The 21,524-nt window shown below is 46.1% G+C and overlaps 1 protein-coding gene across 1 annotated transcript in view; it reads left to right on the plus strand.

The window, feature by feature from the left end:
- The window catches only part of DNHD1 (dynein heavy chain domain 1), a 171,296-nt gene that overhangs the window by 16,552 nt on the left and 133,220 nt on the right, over positions 1-21,524 (plus strand). Inside the window, exons 3-8 of the mRNA XM_040339911.1 lie at positions 1,099-1,195; positions 4,172-4,766; positions 10,060-10,245; positions 10,321-10,524; positions 17,433-17,543; positions 21,115-21,271. Coding sequence (XP_040195845.1) covers positions 1,123-1,195; positions 4,172-4,766; positions 10,060-10,245; positions 10,321-10,524; positions 17,433-17,543; positions 21,115-21,271 — 1,326 coding nt within the window. The 5' untranslated portion in view covers positions 1,099-1,122. The remainder of the gene's footprint in view (positions 1-1,098; positions 1,196-4,171; positions 4,767-10,059; positions 10,246-10,320; positions 10,525-17,432; positions 17,544-21,114; positions 21,272-21,524) is intronic.

The raw sequence follows: 21,524 nt of genomic DNA on the forward strand, positions 1-21,524 counted from the left end.
AATTAAATCCAAGCTATGTGACAGCAGGATACTGCTCTTCTGTGTGATCCAGGGGCACTGGTAGGCTAAAATTGGTGATCAATTATAAGGCTGCAATTGTTGGGTACTGGTAGGCTGCATTTGGTGGGCATTGGTAGCCTGCATTTGATGGGCACTGATAGGCTGCATTTGATGGGCACTGATAGGCTGCATTTGATGGGCATTGACGAGGCTGCATTTGGTGGGCACTGGTAGGCTGAAATTGGTGATCAATTATAAGGCTGCAATTGTTGGGTACTGGTAGGCTGCATTTGGTGAGCACTGGTGAGGCTGCATTGATCTCTTGTACCATGGCTGCAGTCTCTGATCATCTCCTGTACCATGCCCGCAGCCTCTGCATCTCCTGTACCATGCCCGCAGCCTCTGCATCTCCTGTACCATGCCCGCAGCCTCTGCATCTCCTGTACCATGCCCGCAGCCTCTGCATCTCCTGTACCATGCCCGCAGCCTCTGCATCTCCTGTACCATGCCCGCAGCCTCTGCATCTCCTGTACCATGCCCGCAACCTCTGCATCTCCTGTACCATGCCCGCAACCTCTGCATCTCCTGTACCATGTACCAAGAGAGAATTGCAGGGAATTGTGATAAGAATTTTAAACTTTAAGCAGAATTAGTGCAGCTGAATGGGAGAATTATTCCAACTCTGCTACATTGGTCTTAAGTTTGAAATTCCCGTTTCAATTTCCTGTAATTCTCTCTTTATTGAGTAGACCCTATAATCTGATAAGTAGGCGAAGATTATGCGGAGTGGGTGGAGCTTCGCGGAAGTGAGTGTGGTAATTAATTAATAGCTGTGCTGCAAAGTGTCCCTGGAAAAAAATTTGGCAACTATGTTATTATGTGTGACATGAAGAGGTGATGGGACATTATTGTGTGTGACACAGGGAGGTGAGGAGACGTTGTTATGTGTGACACATGGGAGATGAGGGGACATTATAATGTGTGACTCATGGAAACGTTAGGGGACATTATTATGTGTGACACACAGGGAGGTGAGGGAACCTTATTTTGGATGTTGGTTAGTTTCAGATTCCTGTGACCATTTGTCTATCCTTCCAGGCTTCTCCACTTTACACTGATGTCATGGAAGATCCAACCAGATCCCCTGGAACCAGATTCCCCCCACTTCCTCGCTACGTCACCCAACCTCAGCCAGGTAACCAACCCTCCAATCACCCTTATCGCTGTCTGTTTACACTGTCAGTGAGGCCGGACACAGATGAAGAGACCCCACGGATCTGGTGGCATGGCCGGTTCTGAATTGGATTTACATTGTTGGGCACACAGCATAGTCTGTCTTCTCACCAAAGATCAGTCTGGGAATGTTCCAGTATGTTGGAATTACTCTGCAACTGCTCCATCCTGCCCAATGCCGTTGCTTGTAATTTAAAGGGCCTGTCCACCCAGATCTGATGCCGCGTACACACGACCGTTTTTAATGGTCTAGAAAAAACTAAGGCCCGGATTCTCGTACGAGTTACGCCGGCGTATCTGCAGATACGCCGTCGTAACTCTGAGTTTGATCCGTCGTATCTATGCGCCTGATTCTTAGAATCAGTTACGCATAGATTTGTATTAGATCCGACCGGCGTAAGTCTCTTATGCCGTCGTATCTTAACTGCATATTTACGCTGGCTGCTAGGGGCGTGTACTCTGATTTACACCTAGAAATATGTAAATCAGCTAGATAAGCCAATTCACGAACGTACGCCCGGCTGACGCAGTACAGATACGCCGTTTACTGTAGGCTTTTCCCGGCGTAAAGTTACCCCTGCTATATGAGGCGTACATCAGGCGTACCAATGTTAAGTATGGACGTCGGGCCAGCTTCCAATTTTTCACGTTTTACGTCGTTTGCGTAAGTCGTTCGCGAATAGGGCTGGGCGTCATTTACGTTCACGTCGAAAGCATTGGCTTCTTGCGGGTTAATTTGGAGCATGCGCACTGGGATACTTTCACGGACGGCGCATGCGCCGTTCGTAAAAAGCATCATTTACGTGGGGTCACATTAAATTTACATAACACACGCCCACATCTACCACATTTACCAGAACGAGCACCCCCATCTCATAACTTGCTTCTGAGCAGGCGCGTTATTTTCACGTCGTTAAAGCCCACACACGTCCATTTTTTACGACGTTAAAATCTGCGCGAAAACTTAGAGCATGTTCTAAATTTTTAATGCCCATTTTTAACGTAGCGAAAAATGCTCTGGAGCCTACACACAATCGTTTTTAATGACATAAAAAAAAATTATTTTTTTACGCCGCGAAAAACGGTCGTGTGTACACGGCATGATAGTTTAGCTTGATAGATATCACTAGAGGATGCCAGCAGTAAGACATTGGCATCAGAGCTCTCAGCAGAACCCATCGTGGGTTGATTTAATGTTTTACAAAATGCATCTAGATGATTAAAACTCCGATCAACAACCAAAGTCCCAACAAAATAACAGTTCCACGTGCCTGTGAAATAGAAAGCTGCCTGATCTCCAAGCCTGTTTTGATTATGCATGCATCTAATGTTTATTCACTGGCCCGGATTCAAAGAGATCTGCGCTCTATTTGCGGAGGCGCAGGGCAACGATTTTGCCCTGCGCCCCCGCAAATATTTTGCGCTGCCCTCGATTCACGGAGCAGTAGCTCCGTAAATTGCGAGGGCGCGCCGGCAAAATTGCCCGGCGTAAGCGCGCGCAATGTAAATGATCCCGCCGGGGGCGGGAATCGTTTAAATTAGGCGCGTTCCCGCGCCGATCGTAAAGCGCATGCGCCATCGGGAAACTTTCCCGATGTGCATTGCGGCAAATGACGTCGCAAGGACGTCATTTGCTTCAAAGTGAACGTGAATGGCGTCCAGCGCCATTCACGTATCACTTACGCAAACGGCGTGAAATTCAAATTTCACGACGCGGGAACGGAGGGTATACTTTAGCATTGGCTGCCCCTACTATTAGAAGGGGCAGCCTTACGCTAAATACGCCGTACGGAAACTCCGTAACTTGCGTACGCAGGGCCCGCGCAACATTGTGAATCGGCGTAAGTATGCAATTTGCATACTATACGCTGACCACAATGGGAGCGCCCCCTAGCGGTCAATGCAAGAATGCAGCCTAAAATCTGCGTGGCATAAGAGCCTTATGCCACGCAGATTTTAGGCTGCAGTCGGCGTAACGAGTTCTCTGAATCAGGAGAACTCGTTACGCCGGCGCAAGTCAGCAATTGCGCTGCGTAACTATGGTTACGCAGGCGCAATTGCTTACTGAATCTGGGCCACTGTTTCTTTATTTCGATTTGACCTCCAATGGACATGCAACCATATGTTACCCTGCACTGGGTTCCTGGGACAGCACATCCGCTGTGCCCATTATAAAGGACTCCCACCATCCCTGTACTGAGTTCCAGGGTCTGCACAACTGCTGTGCCCATTATAAGGGGTTTCCGTTATCCCTGTGCTGAGTTCCTGGGTCTGTACACCTGCTGTTCCCATTAGGAGTGGTTACCACTATCCTGAGTTCCTAGGTCTGTACGGCTGCTGTCCCAATTTTCAGGGGTTCCCACCATCCCTGTGCTGAGTTCCCGGGTCTGTACATCTGCTGTGCCCATTGCGAGGGGTTCCCATCATCCCTGTGCTTGGTTCCTGGGTCTGTACCTGCTGTGCCCATTTTGAGGGGTTCCCACCATCCCTGTGCTTGGTTTTTGGGTCTGTACCTGCTGTGCCCATTGCGAGGGGTTCCCACCATCCCTGTGGTTGGTTCCTGGGTCTGTACCTGCTGTGCCCATTTTGAGGGGTTCCCACTATCCCTACTGGATTTTTACAATTCAAGATGTGTGGCCAGGATTTGATGCAGGAACTGTGGTGGGAGTCCTGCGGACATGTACACAAGTAGTGCATGGCTCCGTCACCTGTGTTTCTCTAGATCAGGGGTCTCAAACTGGCGGCCCTCCAGCTGTTGTAAAACTACAAGTCCCATGAGGCATTGCAAGGCTGACAGTTACAAGCATGACTCCCACAGGCAGAGGCATGATGGGACTTGTAATTTCCCAACAGCTGGAGGGCCGCCAGTTTGAGACCCCTGCTCTAGATCTTTTCTTTCTGACCATACCATTACAATGTCTTTGTGTTTTTCTGGCAGGTGTTGGCGATGGTGGTGTCCAGTCTCCTTCAGGTCACAGTCAGCGTACAGCATTGATTCCCGCTGAACATTTGTGTTGTCATCTGTCAGAACTGCGCTCATCCTCCAGTCATGTGTCATCTGCCGACGTGTCCCAGGTGGCCGGCGAAGTGGTCCGCTTTATCAGTGGCTCCCCTCTGGAGTTCGATCGCAGATGGTGGCTGCAGCTGGTGGACATCCTCAAGCTCCTCCACCCGTTGCAGGAATGTTTGTCTGACGATCGCGGAATCCTCCTGCCGGCCCTGGAGAGAGTCCATCGACAGTATGAAGAACACCGGAGCACACTGAGTGACCTGGACATACCTGGCGCTCTGGCTGCTGCCTTCCCCCTGGACCACTCCAAATTGTTCAAACTTCCAAAAGACCTGGAGAAGCTCTACCAACCACAACCCCCAGCTGTCCTTCTCCGAGACCTGCCACTCTACCTGGCCAGTGTGGGCACAGAGCTTGCCACTTCTGAGTCCATATGGCGCCACAACCCGGGAAGCACTTCCATGGCACTGCGAACCAACCTACCCGTAGAGGTGTTTCCAGATCTTGCACTGAAGTCGTTCTGGTGAGTGACCATGTGATCTGTTCTACACATCATCTACATTCATCTCTATCATCCCCTGCAGTTATGTGTAAATCCTCGTTCACATGGGCATACTGCAGCATAGGCATGTGTGAGGGCCATGTTTGCCCACATAGGGATTTAGCAGTAATCAGCATGGATTCATGAAGGATCGTTCTTACCAAACCAATTGATTAACCTTCTATGAGGAGGTGAGTTGCCATCTAGATAAAGGAAAGGCCCGTAGACATGGTGTATCTGGATTTTGAAAAATCATTTGACACAATTCCTCATAAACGTTTACTGCACAAACTAAGGTCTGTTGGCATGGACCATAGGGCGAGTACATGGATTGAAAACTGGCTACAGGGGCGAGTTCAGAGGGTGGTGATAAATGGGGAGCACTCAGAATGGTCAGGGGAGGGTAGTGCTGGGACTAATACTATTAATTTGTTCATAAACGACCTGGAGGATAGGGTGATCTGTATTTGCAGACAATACTAAGCTAAGCAGGGCAATAACTTCTCCGCAGGATGTGGAAACCTTACAAAAAGAGCTGAACAAATTAAAGGGGGGGGGGGGGTACTACATGGCAAATGAGGTTCAATGTAGAAAAATGAAAAATAATGCATTTGGGTGGCAAAAATATGAATGCAATCTATACACTGGGGGGGGGGGACCTCTGGGGGAATCTAGGATGGAAAAAGACCTGGGGGTCCTAGTAGATGATAGGCTCAGCAATGGCATGCAATGCCAAGCTTCTGCTAACAAAGCAAACATAATATTGGCATGCATTAAAAAAGGGATTAACTCCAGAGATAAAACGATAATTCTCCCGCTCTACAAGACTTTGAAAATATAGAGGAAGAGAAAGCTACCCAGAGATGAATCCTTTACCACATCCCAAGTAAATTGAGAAATTGGAGGTGATCCCCTCCAATTTCTCACTCTACAAGACTCTGGTCCACCCGCACCTGGAGTATACTGTCCAGTTCTGGACACCAGTCCTCGGGAAGGATGTGCTGGAAATGGAGCGAGTACAAAGAAGGCAACAAAGCTAATAAGGGGACTGGAGGATATTAGTTATGAGGAAAGGTTGTGAGCACTGAACTTATTCTCTCTGAAGAAGAGACGCTTGAGAGAGGATATGATTTCAATTTACAAATACCGTACTGGTGACCCCACATTAGGGATAACATTTTCGTAGAGGCGAGATTAATGTATTTTATTGGGATTTTATGTGATTGACCAACATAAAGTGACACATAATTGTGAAGTGGAAGGAAAATTATAAATGTTTTTTATTTATTTTTTTACAAATAAATATGTGAAAAGTGTGGGGGGTACATTTGTATTCAGCCCCCTTTACTCTGATAACCCTAATAAAATCTAGTGGAACCAGTTGTCTTCAGAAGTTACTTAATTAGTAAATAGATTCTACCTGTGTGTAATTTAATCTCAGTATAAATGCAGCTGTTCTGTGAAGCCCTCAGAGGTTTGTTAGAAAATCTTAGTGAACAAACGGCATCATAAAGGCCAAGGAACACACCAGACAGGTCAGCGAAAAAGTTGTGGAGAAGTTTAAAGCAGGGTTAGGTTATAAAAAATATCCCAAGCTTTGAACATCTCACAGAGCTCTGTTCAATCCATCATCTGAAAATGGAAAGAGTATGGCACAACTACAAACCTACCAAGACATGGCCGTCCACCTAAACTGATAGGCAGGGCAAGGAGAAGATTCATCAGAGAAGCAGCCAAGAGGCCCATGGTAACTCTGGAGGAGCTGCAGAGATCCACAGCTCAGGGGGGAGAATCTGTCCACAGGACAACTATTAGTGGTCTCTCCACAAATCTGCCCTTTATGAAAGAGTGACAAGAAGAAAGCCATTGGTGAAAGAAAGCCATAAGAAGTCCTGTTTGCAGTTTGTGAGAAATCATGTGGGGGACACATGTGGAAGAAGGTGCTCTGGTCAGATGAGACCAATATTGAACATTTTGGCCTAAAAGCAAAACGCTATGTGTGGCGGAAAACTAAGGGCTCTTTCACACGGAGCGGATCCGTATTGATCCGCCCCGTGTGTGTCCGTCTGCTCAGCGGGGATCATCCGTAAATCTCCGCTGAGCTGTCGGCGGACAGGGCGGTCCCCGCACACTGTGCAGAGACCGCCCTGTCTTTCCTCCGCTCTCCCCTATGGGGAATCGGATGAATACGGACTGTCCATATTCATCCGATCCGTGCCCGCCAGACGGAAGAAAAATAGGGGTTTCTTCCGTCTGAAAAAGCGGATCTTTGCGGATGTTAGCGGATGCATCATCCGCTAACGTCTGCAATCCCATAGAGAAGCATTACAAGTCCGTAAACGGACTTGTAAAAAACGGACCGTTCGTCCGCCCGTGTGAAAGGGCCCTAACACTGCACATCACCCTGAATACACCATCCTCACCATGAAACGTGGTGGTGGCAGCATCATGTTGTGGGGATGCTTTTCTTCAGCGGGTACAGGGGAGCTGGTCAGAGTTGATGGGAAGATGGATGGAGCCAAATACAGGGAAATCTTGTCTGCAAAAGACTTGAGATTGGAGTGGAGGTTCACCTTCCAGCAGGACAACGACCCTAAACATACAGCCAGAGCTACAATGGAATGGTTTAAATCAAAGCATATTCATGTGTTAGAATGGCCCTGTCACAGTCCAGACCCAAATCACATTGAGAATCTGTGCCAAGACTTAAAGTGGACTTCCACCCATAAATATAACATTACATCAGTAGTTTTAAAAAAAAATCATTAGTCCTTTACGAAAATATTTTTTTTTTTAGATGCCTTCAAAGTGTTGTTGCTAGGCAGAATAGGTATGTAGAAGAAGACGTTAAGTCTAAAACTGAGAGAGATTGGACTTTGTAGGCACCGAGATTTAAGAATATAAATATTTTAATTTAGACAATACAAAACATAGGTATACAAGACAGTTGCTCAAAATAATAAGAAAAAGGAACAAAATGAACAATAAAGTACACAAAAGAGCTCAAATCCTATCACTTTCTAAAGACACCGCTATTAGCCACAGGGCTAGATGTATAAAATACACTATAGGCGCTGGGTGGCGTTGTAACTTCAAAAAGATGGTACAGGATGAGTTCTGGTTAAAAATGGGGTTCAGCTCAGCTCTTTTTAACCAGAACTCATCCTGTACCATCTTTTTGAAGTTACAGCCCTGTGGCTAATAGCGGTGTCTTTAGAAAGTGATAGGATTTGAGCTCTTTTGTGTACTTTATTGTTCATTTTGTTCCTTTTTCTTATTATTTTGAGCAACTGTCTTGTATACCTATGTTTTGTATTGTCTAAATTAAAATATTTATATTCTTAAATCTCGGTGCCTACAAAGTCCAATCTCTCTCAGTTTTAGACTTAACGTCTTCTTCTACATACCTATATAATTTAGGATGTGGCACCTTTATACTAAGGGGTGTTTGATTACCACCCCAGGGCAATCGTAATTCTAAATACAATTAATGCTAGGCAGAATAGTTAATCTTCCCACTTCCTGCACCTAGGTGCTTAATGCTTCCTAACCTACACCGCACAGACTCCTGGGAATGTAGTGGGTGTAACTTTCCAGGAGTCTGTGCACTCCCCAGTCTCAAAGAATCATGTGACTTGGACAGCACAGGTGCTGAAACCTGATCTGACACTGCTTGTGCAGCACTGAGCATGTGCGAGATTTGCAAGGCTGAAATCCAGGAAGTCATACAGTCTGGCTTCATGATGCCCACACTTAAGATGGCCCCAGTCAATTTCTATTTTATAAAGTGTCTAAATGCTGTAACAACCTAACAAAACAGACCTTAGTTTACAGACTAACTTTACTAGAATACATTAAGCTTGTGTATTACAGGGGTATTTATATATAAAAAGTGAAATTGTGGCCGGAACTCTGCTTTAAAATTGCTGATCACAGACGCTCTCCATCCAATCTGACAGAGCTTGAGAGATTTTTCAAAGAAGAATGGGCAAAAATGTCCCTCTCTAGATGTGCAAAGCTGGTAGAGACATCCCCAAAAAGACTTGCCTCTGTAATTGCATTGAAAGTCGGTTCTACAAAGTATTGACTCCGGGGGGCGCTATACAAATGCACGCCACACTTTTTACATATTTATTTGTAAAAAAAATTGAAAACCATTTATCATTTTCCTTCCACTTCACAATTATGTGCCACTTTGTGTTGGTCTATCACATAAATTCCAAATAAAACACATTTATGTTTTTGTTTGTAACATGACAAAACTTGGAAAATTTCAAGGGGGCAGATCCACAAAAGAATTACGCCGGCGTATCTCTTGATACGCCGCGTAATTTCAAATTTTGCACGTTGTATCTTTGTTTTGTATCTACAAAACAAGATACGACTGCATCTCAGATCGATCGGACAGGCGTACGTCTTAGTACGCCGTCGGATCTTAGGTGCACTTTTTCGGCGGCCGCTAGGTGGCGTTTCCGTCTAATTCCGCGTTGAGTATGCAAATTAGCTTGTTACGGCGATCCACGAACGTACGTCCGGCCGGCGCATCTTTTTACGCCGTTTGCGTTCGGGTTTTTCCGGCGTATAGTTACCCCTGCTATTATGAGGCGTACTCAATGTTAAGTATGGCCGTCGTTCCCGCGTCGCCTTTTAAATTTTTTTACGTAGTCTGCGTAAGTCGTTCGCGAATAGGGATTTGCGTAGAATGACGTCACCGTCGTAAGCATTGGCTTGTTCCGGTTAAATTTCGAGCATGCACACTGGGATACCCCCACGGACGGCGCATGCGCCGTTAAAAAAAAAACGTTGTGTACGTCGGGTCACGACGTATTTACATAAAACATGCCCCCATCATATCCATTTGAATTACGCGGAGTAGATACACTACTCCGCCGTAACTTACGGCGCAAATTCTTTGAGGATTCGAAAAGAAAAAAAAAGTTACGGCGGCGTAGTGTATCTTAGATACGCTGCGCCCGGCGGAGATATGCGCCGAGGTACGTGAATCTGCCCCACGTGGTATAAATACTCTTTCAAGGCACTTTATTTTGCTGTCTCTCTCATGAATCAGTTGAAGTCTACACTAACTCTGTTTGTATATTCTGCTGCCTCTCGCTGTTGTCAGTTGTCCTGCTGATTTTTGACGTTGACTGTCTCTCTCCATTTCTGGTTGTCCAGAGGACTCTCTACATTGACTGTCTCTATGTTTTGTTGTCTCTCTCTCATGCACCATTGATAGCTCACCTTTTTTATACACTGTCCATTTTCCTCTTCTCAGGCAGGTCCCCACCCGTCCATTTCCTCCTCCTTCTTCTCCTCGCCAGCGGTTGCGCCGAGAGAGGAGCGTGGAAGGCGTGTCTGCTGACATCAGCGGGTACACAGCTGCGGAGCTGCTGGTCCAGTACAGACATCTGGGCAAAGTTGTCTTCCTCTATCTTAACAAGATGAATAGGATCAGGGATTGGTAAGTGTCAGGATACAGTGAGTATTTCCATCACAAAAAGTCCCTGTCTAGCGGAAGAATTTCATGTCTTTGCAGCCACTATGACCTACATATCGTTCCTCCGTCTAAGCTTCACCCAGAACACTTTGTCTTCTCACCGTTTGGGATTCTCCATGTGGACCCACTGGATGGTTCTGAGACGTTGGAGCTTGGCATGTGGCATCGGGAGGCCGTGGTGTGCCGAGCTGTGAGGACCATCCCCTTCTTTAGAGATTTCCTGAAGAGAAGAGCGATAAAGAGGTGAGACTTCTCCACCTACCATACCTTTGTGTGACTGTGGCATATCAGAGCTTAGGCTGCATTCACACCTATGCGACAGCGGCGTACGCGGCGTATTTTGCCGCGAGTGTGTATCTTTTTTTTTTTTTTTTTTTTTTTTTTAGATTCTTCCCATTGCTGTCAATGGCCGAACGCCAATGTCGCCTGAAAAAAAAGGGTCCGGGACTTTTTTTCAGGCGACAGGCGTTCGGCGTCTATGAGATGTGAACCATTTCCATAGACAGCAATGGGAATTCTCCCCTCTAGCGGCAGAAGCGTCCGGCGTCGGGCGTTTTGTCGCATAGGTGTGAATGGAGCCTTAGACACGTTCTGCATAATAGGGGGCTGGGTAGTGGAATGAGGCATTAGTTGTCTGCTGAGTAAAGAAACATTTGGTGAAGTTTGCAGAGTGCTGTTACAAATACTGTATATTACTGTTACAGCAAAGTGCACCTGGAGGCAGTGGCGTAGCGTGGGTTGTCAGCGCCCGGGGGGCAGGGCAAGAGATTTGCGCCCCCCCCCTAACCTGCGGATTTTTAGCACTCTCTGAGTCCCTTCCACTAGTACAGTAGTACTGACCAACCTGACTCCTACACCAACCTTCCTGACCACTACACTGACCTACCTGATTCCTATACTGACCACTACACTGACCTACCTGATTCCTATACTGACCACTACACTGACCTACCTGATTCCTATACTGACCACTACACTAACCTACCCGATTCCTATACTGACCACTACACTGACCTACCTGATTCCTATACTGACCACTACACTGACCTACCTGATTCCTATACTGACCACTACACTAACCTACCTGATTCTTATACTGACCTCTACACTAACCTACCTGATTCCTATACTGACCACTACACTGACCTACCTGATTCCTATACTGACCACTACACTGACCTATCTGATTCCTATACTGACCACTACACTGACCTACCTGATTCCTATACTGACCACTACACTGACCTACCTGATTTCTATACTGACCACTACACTAACCTACCTGATTCTTATACTGACCACTACACTGACCTACCTGATTTCTATACTGACCTGCTCTCCTCCCCCCCCCCCCCCAGTCTGCACGGTCACAATCCCTGGGATCATCATGGATGGTCTTCAGTGTACATTTACTCACTGCTGTGTCAGTGTCACCACTGGAGCCTAAGCCTGGACTGCACCGCAACTTCTTTCTAATAGTGAAGCGGAAGAGCTTACAGTCTCCTAGACAGCACAACGAAGGAGAAGAGCTGCAGGTAACCTGCTGCTGCGCCCCCTTTTAAATTTTGCGCCCGGGGCAACCGATCCCTGGCCCCCCCCACGCTACGCCACTGCCTGGACGCCAAGATCAAGCCCTAGGGGCAGGGCGCAACATGTTGGGGGCATGGCCTAGATGGAGTGAGCTGACGCTGCCATTATCTGCTGTATACGTGACTGGTTGTGTGGCTATTGGAATTCCTTCTATGCTTTTACAGCTGCAGACACATTTCAAGAATTATCCAGCACAAAGATACAACTCAGCAATGTCCTTAAAGAAAACCAGTCACTAATGGGCATTTCATTATAATATCACAGCCTTTCAATGGATGTTTGGGATTTTCTGTCAGGTTCTTCCATATTAATACAAAACAGATTACAGCGCCCACATTCAAGAATGACATTTATCCTGCAAGGCTAGTTAAAAACACCTGAACATATTGAAAAAAATACGGGGGTTTGGTCACACTATATGGTCATATAGTGCTAAGCCCACTTACTGCAACAAAGTACCCCGATTAGTGGGTCCTGCCCTAGTAATAGAGTGAAAGATCCTGCGTCTCAACCATGGGAGCCAAACTCCTCTATGTGGGAGAACTGAAGGGATTAATCCTGCGCACTGGTGGCCACTATTAACCACTTCCGTACCGTAGGACGTCATATGACGTCCTGGACTTCAGTGGGGGATATCTGAATGATGGGTGCAGCTATAGGCATCATTTAGATATCCTTTTTTTCAGGCGGCAATTGTGCGCACCATAAGAACGATCATAGCGGCGGTTTCGCAGCTTGATCGTTCTTACAGGCGGCGGGGATCGACATACCCCCTCCGGCCACCATCCAGTGCTTCTCCAGGCTCTCCCGTTCCATCGGAGGCCCAGAGAACGAATCGTCTGCCACCGAACGAAAAGCATAGAGATTTCCGGCTCGGGTGCGATGTTATGAGGTCACGCCCGGGTACCCGGAAATAAACAAAGCCGCAATCGCGGCTGAAAGCATGAGATCGTGATTTTTTTGTCACGATCCCATGCTTTCCAGCCTGGACTATTGACCCTGCATCTCTTCATAAAGAGGACCTGTCACACACTATTGCTATTACAAGGGATGTTTAGGAATAAAAGTGATCAAAAAAAAAAAGTGCAAAAAATAAATTAAGTAAAAAATAAATAAATAAAACGCCCCTGTCCCCAGTAGTTTGTGCTCAGAAGTGAACGCGCATGCAAGTCCCGCCCACATATGTAAATGCCATTTAAATCACACATGTGAGGTATCACTGCGTGCGTTAGAGTGAGAGCAATAATCCTAGCACTAGAACTCCTCTGTAACTCTAAACTGGTAACCTGTAAAATAATGTAAAGAGTCGCCTATGGAGATTTTTAAGTACCGAAGTTTGACGCCATTCCATGAGTTTGCACAATTTTAAAGCGTGACATGTTAGGTATCTGTTTACTCGGCGTAACATCATCTTTCACGAAAAAATTGGGCTAACTTTACTGTTTTGTTATTCTTTTATTCATTTTTTCCCAAAAAAAGGCATTTGAAAATTATTGCGCAAATACCGTGCGAGATAGAAAAGTTGCAATGACCGCCACTTTATACCCTAGGGTGTCTGCTAAAAATATATATATATATATATATATATATATATATATATATATATATATATATATAAAATGTTTGGGGGTTCTGAGTAATTTTCTAGTAAAAAAATTATGATTTTTACATGAAGGAGAGACGTGCCAGAATAGGCGCGGTATGGAAGTTGTTAATAAACTGGACTATAAAAATAAGTCTATTCGTGAACCCTTACCATCATGGCAAGTTATAATGCCTTAATAAAGAGAACCAGTCTCATGGAGACTTAAAGGGAAGGGGGGGTGATGTCATGGGCCCAGATCCACGAAGAAGTTACGTCGGCGTATCTATTGATACGCTACGTAACTTCTAGGATGCTCCGGCGTATCTTTGTTTTGTATCCAAAAAACAAGATACGCCAGAATGGGGGCTAGATCCGACTCACGTACGTCTAAGTACGCCGTTGGATCTTTGGTGTATATTTACGCTGGCCGCTAGGTAGCGCTTCCGTTGATTTCCGCGTAGAATATGCAAATTAGATAGATACGCCGATTCTCAGAACGTACGTCCGCCCGGCGCATTTTTTTACGTCGTTTGCGTAAGGCTTTTTTCCGGCGTATAGTTACCCCTGCTCTATGAGGCGTACGCAATGTTAAGTATGGACGTCGGGCCAGCGTCAAATTTTCCGTCGTTTGCGTAAAACGTTCGCGAATAGGGCTTTGCGTAAATTACGTTCACGTCGTCTAGGCATTGAGCGGGCGTAATTTAATTTGAAAATTCGACGTGATACTGAGCATGCGCGCGCATGCACCGTACGAAAAAAGCGTCATTTACGTGGGGTCATGCTTATTTTACATAAAACACGCCCCCCTGTTCCTCATTTGACTTAGGCGCGCTTACGCCGGCAGATTTACGCTACGCCGCCGTAACTTTAGAGGCAAGTGCTTTGTGAATACAGCAATTGCCTCTCAAAGTTGCGGCGGCGTAGCGTTTCTACGATACGCTACGCCCATTTAAAGATACGCCTATCTACGTGGATCTGTTCCATGATCTCCACTTCCAATCAAAGAATGCCTTTTTTTTATTGAAAAAAAAAAATACAAGACTTTCTATGAATGGTGGTGGTGCTAAGCAAGCCACCCTGCTGTGGTTACTATGCAGAATTCCAGCTGGTCAGTATTGGACCCAGGAGAGGAGACTGCTGCTATCACTGTAGTAGTGGAACAGGGATCAGTCAAGTATGAGATATGCATTCTTAGGCCTCCTACACACGATCGGTTAACCAGAGGACAACGGTCTGATGGGCCGTTTTCATCGGTCAAAACCGATCATGTGTGGGCCCCATAGGTTATTTATCCATAGGTTAAAAAAAAGCCAACTTGCTTTAAATTTAACCGATGGATTCCTAACCGATAGGTCAAAGCCAATCTTTAGTAGGCACGACCATCGGTTAAAAATCCACGCATGCTCAGAATCAAGTCGACGCATGCTTGGAAGCATTGAACTTTTTTCCAGCATGTCGTCGTGTTTTACGTCACCGCGTTCTGACACGATCGTTTTTTTGACCGATGGTGTGTAGGCACGACTGACCATCAGTCAGCTTCATCGGTTAACCACTGACAACGGTCCTTCAGACCGTTCTCATCGGATGGACTGATCGTGTGTATGAGGCTTTACATTGGTCCAAGCTGGACCACTGTAACTATGCTAAAAAAAAATCCAATATAAACTTCAGATTTCAAGAGTGTTTTTATGACAATATATTTCTCTCTTCCTACAGAGCATTAACCACTTCCAGCCCAAGGACGTCATATGACGTCCTGGACTTTCAGTGGGGATATCTGAAAGATGCCTGCAGCCACAGGCATCATTCAGATATCCATCTCTTCAGCCGGCGAATCCCTGCACCATAAGAATGATCATAGCGGAGGTTCCGCCGCTTGATCGTTCTTATAGGCGGCGGGAGGGGACGCCCCCCTCCCGCCGCCATCCGGTGCTTCTCCGGGCTCTCCTTTGCCATCAGAGACCCGGAGAAACGATCCGCCGGCGTCCGATGGAAACCATAGAGTAGACTGGTGACCAGATAGTCACCAGTCATCTCTATGATCGTCGGAGGCCCGGGCGCGATGTTATGACGTCATGCCCGGGTCCTGGAATGTAAACACAGCCGCAATCGCGGCTGAAAGCATTAGATCTGTGAAATTTTTTTCACGATCTCATGCTTTCCAGCCTGGAGGAGAGATGTGGGGTCTTATTGACCCCGCATCTCTCCATAAAGAGTACCTGTCACACACCATTCCTATTACAAGGGATGTTTACATTCCTTGTAATAGGAATAAAAGTGATCAAAAAAAAAAATGTAAAAAAAAGTGTAAAAATAAAAGAAATTGAGTAAAATAAAAAATAAAATAATAAAAAAAAAATTTAAACGCCCCTATTCCCGGTAAATCGCGCTCAGAAGCGAACACACACGTAAGTCCCTCCCACATATGTAAACGCCGTTCAAACCACACATGTGAGGTATCGCCGCTTGCGTTAGAGCGCCAGCAACAATTCTAGCACTAGACCTACTCTGTAACTCTAAATTTGTAACTTGTAAAAAAAAAATAAGCGACGCCTATGGAGATTTTTAAGTACTGACGTTTGGCGCCATTCCATGAGTGTGCGCAATTTTAAAGCGTGACATGTTAGGTATCTATTTACTCAGCGTAACTTCATCTTTCACATTATACAAAAGAATTGGGCTAACTTTACTGTTTTGTTATTTTTTAATTCACAAAACCGTTTTTTTCCCAAAATAAAGGCGTTTAAAAAATGATTGCGCAAATACTGTGCGAGATAAAAAGTTGCAATGGCCGGAATTTTATTCCCTAGGGTGTCTGCTAAAAAAAACATATATAGTGTTTGAGGGTTCTGAGTAATTTTCTAACAAAAAAATTATGATTTATGCATGTAGGAGAGAAGTGCCAAAATAGGCCCGGTATGGAAGTGGTTAAAAAGGCAGTGTATTACCCTCATCCTACAGAGTAGTATTATAGCAGTTGGTATTACCTTCATCCAACAGAAGCGTACAATTTGTTACCTACATCTCTACCTAATTCCTTACATCATCATCTGATCGCTCTGTGTCCTGTTGGCATCTGACACCATTATTCCAGCCAGGGTATCAGGAAACTGACCAATGAGACATTTGTGTCTGGCTCCCCTTCTGTGTAGATGCTGATGTTGACCATGAATTGGAGGATTTCTTTTGATTGTAGAGTATCCGGAGCAGGGCCGGCCTTTGGGGTGTGCGAGCTGTGCGGCCGCACAGGGCGCCATGGGCAACAGGGGCGCCGTGCGGCCATCACAGCTTGCAGAATGTGAGTCGCAGTCAGTTACTCACATGATCATCACAGGAGTCCGACTCCTATGAGTCACAGCAGCAGGCGCTGCCAGGTCTCCCTGCCCTGGGACTGGGTGAAGAGCAACGCATCGGTTGCGGCACCTGAAAAAAATGGCTGCTGCCGGCCCCGACAGGCACACTGCGCATGTGCCGCCGCTGCACGGGAAAGCCGGAAAACGCTCGGGCAGACGGCGCATGCGCAGTGGCGTCTAAGTGCCGGGCGGCGCCATTTTTAAATGCAAAGCCGCACCTTCTACCGAAAGGTAGGTCAGTTTAGGTGACCAGGGGGCGAGGGGTGAAGATGGGGGGGCGCCACAGGATTAGCTCGCACAGGGCACCTAAACACCTAAGGCCGGCCCTGATCCGGAGGGCAACTTTAGTACCTGGTACAATGAAAGAGTTACGTTCAAGAGAAATGTTCTTGGGTTCTTCTCATTCTCCTCACTTATTGAAACGCTTCCACTGTCAATTTCTTGTTACTGACCTCTGCCTGTTTCTGGAGGATCCTTGTTATCTGTCTGCCCTGACCTTGTGCCTGTTTCTTGATGACCCTTTTTCTCCACCTGCTTTGATCTTTTTTTCCTATTTTTTTTCTATTTGACCAGTACCCTGCCTCCCACTTTAGTAGCATTCTTCATTTCTTTCCTTCTTACAGATGGAGAATGAATGTCCGCCAGATTCACTTTCTCAGAAAACAGGAATTCATAAGCAGAAACCTTGTCCAGGCTGTCCCCCATTATGCAGCATCCCTGCAGCATGTCCTCAGGTGAGTGTCCAAAGCACCCCCATTATATGGCTTCCCCACAGCAGGTCTGCAGTTGAATGCCCAATTCACCCTGTGACAAACCCTTGTCCTCAACAGGACTATGTCTGTGGTCAATGCTTCCTCTGTCCCAGGGGCGGACTGACAACTCATGGGGCCCCCCGGGCAATAGAAGATTATGGGGAACCCCCTGGGTTTACAGATGGCCACCACGGCAGGAGGCAGTGCAGAGGCGGGGCAGCTAAAATCTTGGGATTTTCACATCCGAAGCATGTTGGTTTCAGACATATCAGGGACAGATGTAAAAAAAACATAGATTTTTACATACTGTCCCTGGTTTTACTGAGCCTGGCAACCCTGATGGGGCCCCCTAGTGATATGGGGCCCTCGGCAGTGCCCGAGTGACTCAGTGGTCAGTCCGCCCCTGCTCTGTCCTGAACCAGAACTATCCAAGACTCCTTAGCCCACCCAGTCACCAGCCGCAACACAGTGTAGAGTGGCAAACAACAAACTGATTTGTTATCACACATGTTACAACAGATAAATAACTCAGAGACACTCCCCCGATCTTGGATTCAGGGTGGGCTAAACTGTCCAATGACAAGAGACACACAGGTCAGGTGTATTAAAACTTCTCATGAGTAAACAGTCTTATTAGCAGGGGGAGGGGACTGCTGGAGGAGTCCCCCTCCCTCTTTCCTCACAGCAAACACACTTACACATCCCATAATAACTTTCTCCTAAGGCAGACAGACACAACAGAACAATGCAATTTAACCACACCTCAAACAACCCAGCAAAGAGTACACAACAAAATGAGACAATATACAAATATATATATATAAATATATATACACACAACTTTCCAGTGTGGCTGTACATTGAGTCCGATTAGTACAGATCAGACTAGATTTTTTGGTCACCCTGTGCCCCTATTAGGCCCCTAATAGGGGCACAGGTCCTATTAGGGGCCTAATAGGGGCAATAGGCCTAGACACAGGGTGATTTACACATAAGAGGGCCTGGGGACGCTGGACACAGAAGCCCGGATTCAGAGAGATCGGCATCTCATATGCGCTACGCCGACGTAACATTGAGAGGCAAGCTGAGTATTCACAAAGCACTTGCTCCCATATTTACGCCGGCGTAACGTAAATGGGCCGGCGTAAGCCCACGTAATTCAAAGTAGCAAGGCAGTGGGCGTGTTGTATTATAATAAGGCGTGACCCCAAGGCGCATGCTCAGAATCACGTCAAATTTACTCCCTAAGATACGCCGGGTCCATTCATGCGACGTGAACTTAACCTACGCCCAGCCCCATTCACGTACGACTTACGTAAACAACGTAAAATACGACGCTGTTCCCGCGCCCATAACTTAACATGACTTACCCCTGCTTTATGAGGGGTAAACTTACGCCGGACGTACGCCTTACGTAAACGGCGTAGCTTACTGCGACGGGCGCAAGTACGTTCGTGAATCGACGTATCTAGTTAATTTACATATTCGACGTGTAAATCAACGGAAGCGCCCCTAGCGGCCAGCGTAAATATGCACCCAAGATACGACGGCGTAGGAGACTTACGTCGGTCGTATCTTGCCAAAATTCAGGCGTATCTGCTTTCCTGAATAAGCGTATAGATACGACGGCGCACATTTTGACTTACGACGGCGTATCTGGAGATACGTCGTCTGAATCCGGGCCAGAGTTTCCAGAGCTCTCCAAGGTAAGCTGAGTTGCGCAAACCCCCCACCCAAAGTGACTCTTGTCACACACCCTTACTATATAACTTTATTGCAGAAGATCCACAAGTTAATGTCCAAACTGCCCCTATCACACAGCATCTCCAAAGCATGTCCACTTTTTTAAAGTAAATTTTTTGCTACTAAATCCAAGTTCACCATTACATGGAACAATTAATCCCATCATACAGAACAGTAGTCCCACAGAAATATGCATGGAACGGCAACAAAGAGGCAGGATTCACACGTGTTGGCAGCAGGGCGCCAATACCTTACAAGTCAGGACTGAATGTGGCCAGGAGCAGTGCAAGACAGCCAGTGGGAGAGCACTTCTCAGAGACTGAGCTTAGTGCAGCCAGGTGCAGTGCAAGACAGCCAGGAGCCATACTACTGCTGAAACTACTACTACTACTACTACTACTACTACTACTACTACTACTACTATAAATTGAGAGAAAGTACATTGCAGCCCAAAGTTGTGCAATACACCCAGGGCCGGCCCTATGATGGGACCGGGTGGTACCATGGGTACCAGGCAGCACTTTTAGGGGGGCAGCATACTGATGCCCACCAGCCCATTCCGCCAGCTCCGCTACCCAAATAAAATTGATGTCCTTTTTTTCCCCCAAATAGAGCTTTCTTTTGGTGATATTTGATCACCTCTGCGGTTTTTATTTTTTGTGCTATAAATATATATATTTTTTTACTTTTTGCTATAATAAATATCCCCAAAATTTATAAAAATAAACAATTTTCTTCAGTTTAGGCCAATATGTATTCTTTTACATATTTTTGGTACCAAAAAAAACACAATTAGCGTACATTGATTAGTTTGCGCAAAAGACATTGTGGCCGCCGGCAATTCACAGGTCCCTTTATACTCCTGGATACATGTATAGAGCCATGGCAGGTCCTTTTATACGCCTATATGCATGTATAGAGCCATGACAGGCCCTCTTTATACATCTATAGAGCCATGACAGGCCCTCGTTATACTCCTTTATACATGTATAGAGCCATGGCAGGTCCTCTTTATACTCCTTTATACATGTATAGAGCCATGACAGGTCCTCTTTATACTTCTTTATACATGTATAGAGCCATGACAGGCCCTCGTTATATACACCTTTATACATGTATAGAGCCATGACAGGCCCTCGTTATATACACCTTTATACATTTATAGAGCCATGACAGGTCCTCTTTATATTCCTTTACATGTAAAGAGTCTCGACAGGTCCTCTATATACATGTATAGAGCCATGACGGGTCCCCTTTAGTTATCATGACATAAAATAATGAATGTGGGGGCCTTTTGGTTGGCGTGATTTTTTTTTGGGGGGGGGGGGGCAGCATTTCATTCTTGGTCCCAGGCAGCACAATGTCTTGGGCCGGCACTGAATACACCTTGCATTCTGTATAGACAGTCAGAAGTTTAGCCATCCTCAAGTTGTTCAAGTTGTACAGTGTGAGGTATCCCATGCTTCCATCCCTATCCAATTTCATTACTCCCCAATAAAACCACCAAACATGAAGCTATTAGATTGATTATTGAGCCTGTAGAAGAACACTAAAAATGCCTGGCTTTGGGTGCTGTAAAGGGAGAAACAGGCTCCTTCGAGTGTAGCGCTACATATCTACACTATACTCTTGGATTGCCAACTAAGATGTTGGACTGGCAGGGGACCCAATACTTTCTGGTGTATTTCTTAGTTGGATATTTTAGTCCTCCAGACTTTGCTCTTTCTATACTCCCCATGTGAGAAGTTCACTTTTGTTGGTGCGGCTCTGTCTCCATAAAGGAACCTGTAACGTTTTCTTCTGTCCTCAGGCTTCTTCAGGAGTTGGCAGATATCCCCTGGCTTCCTGTCAGCCCATCTTGCACTCAGTCTATTCAGCAAATGGAATTAACCTTGTCAGAAATGAGATGTGAGGCTGGGAACCATCTGTATCGCCTGCTGGTCCTGGTGGTCAAAATCCTGGAGCTGGTAAGGCATTTCATATGTAGGGAAACCGATATCTTCTCTATTTATGTGTTTCTATAACAGAAACTTTTAGAGCTTTTAGAAACCATGTGGTAACCCACTAAATCAAATCAAAAGGCCAACCATGAAGTTCTGTAATACCAGCAGCTCCAGAACCAAAACACTGAAAATGAACACAATATTTGGACTTTGAAGAGAAAACTTAGGCCCAGATTCACGTAGGAGATACGACGGTGTATCTCCAGATACGCTGTCA

Source organism: Rana temporaria, chromosome 2 (assembly GCF_905171775.1).
Source record: "Rana temporaria chromosome 2, aRanTem1.1, whole genome shotgun sequence".
NCBI classification, from domain to species: domain Eukaryota; kingdom Metazoa; phylum Chordata; class Amphibia; order Anura; family Ranidae; genus Rana; species Rana temporaria.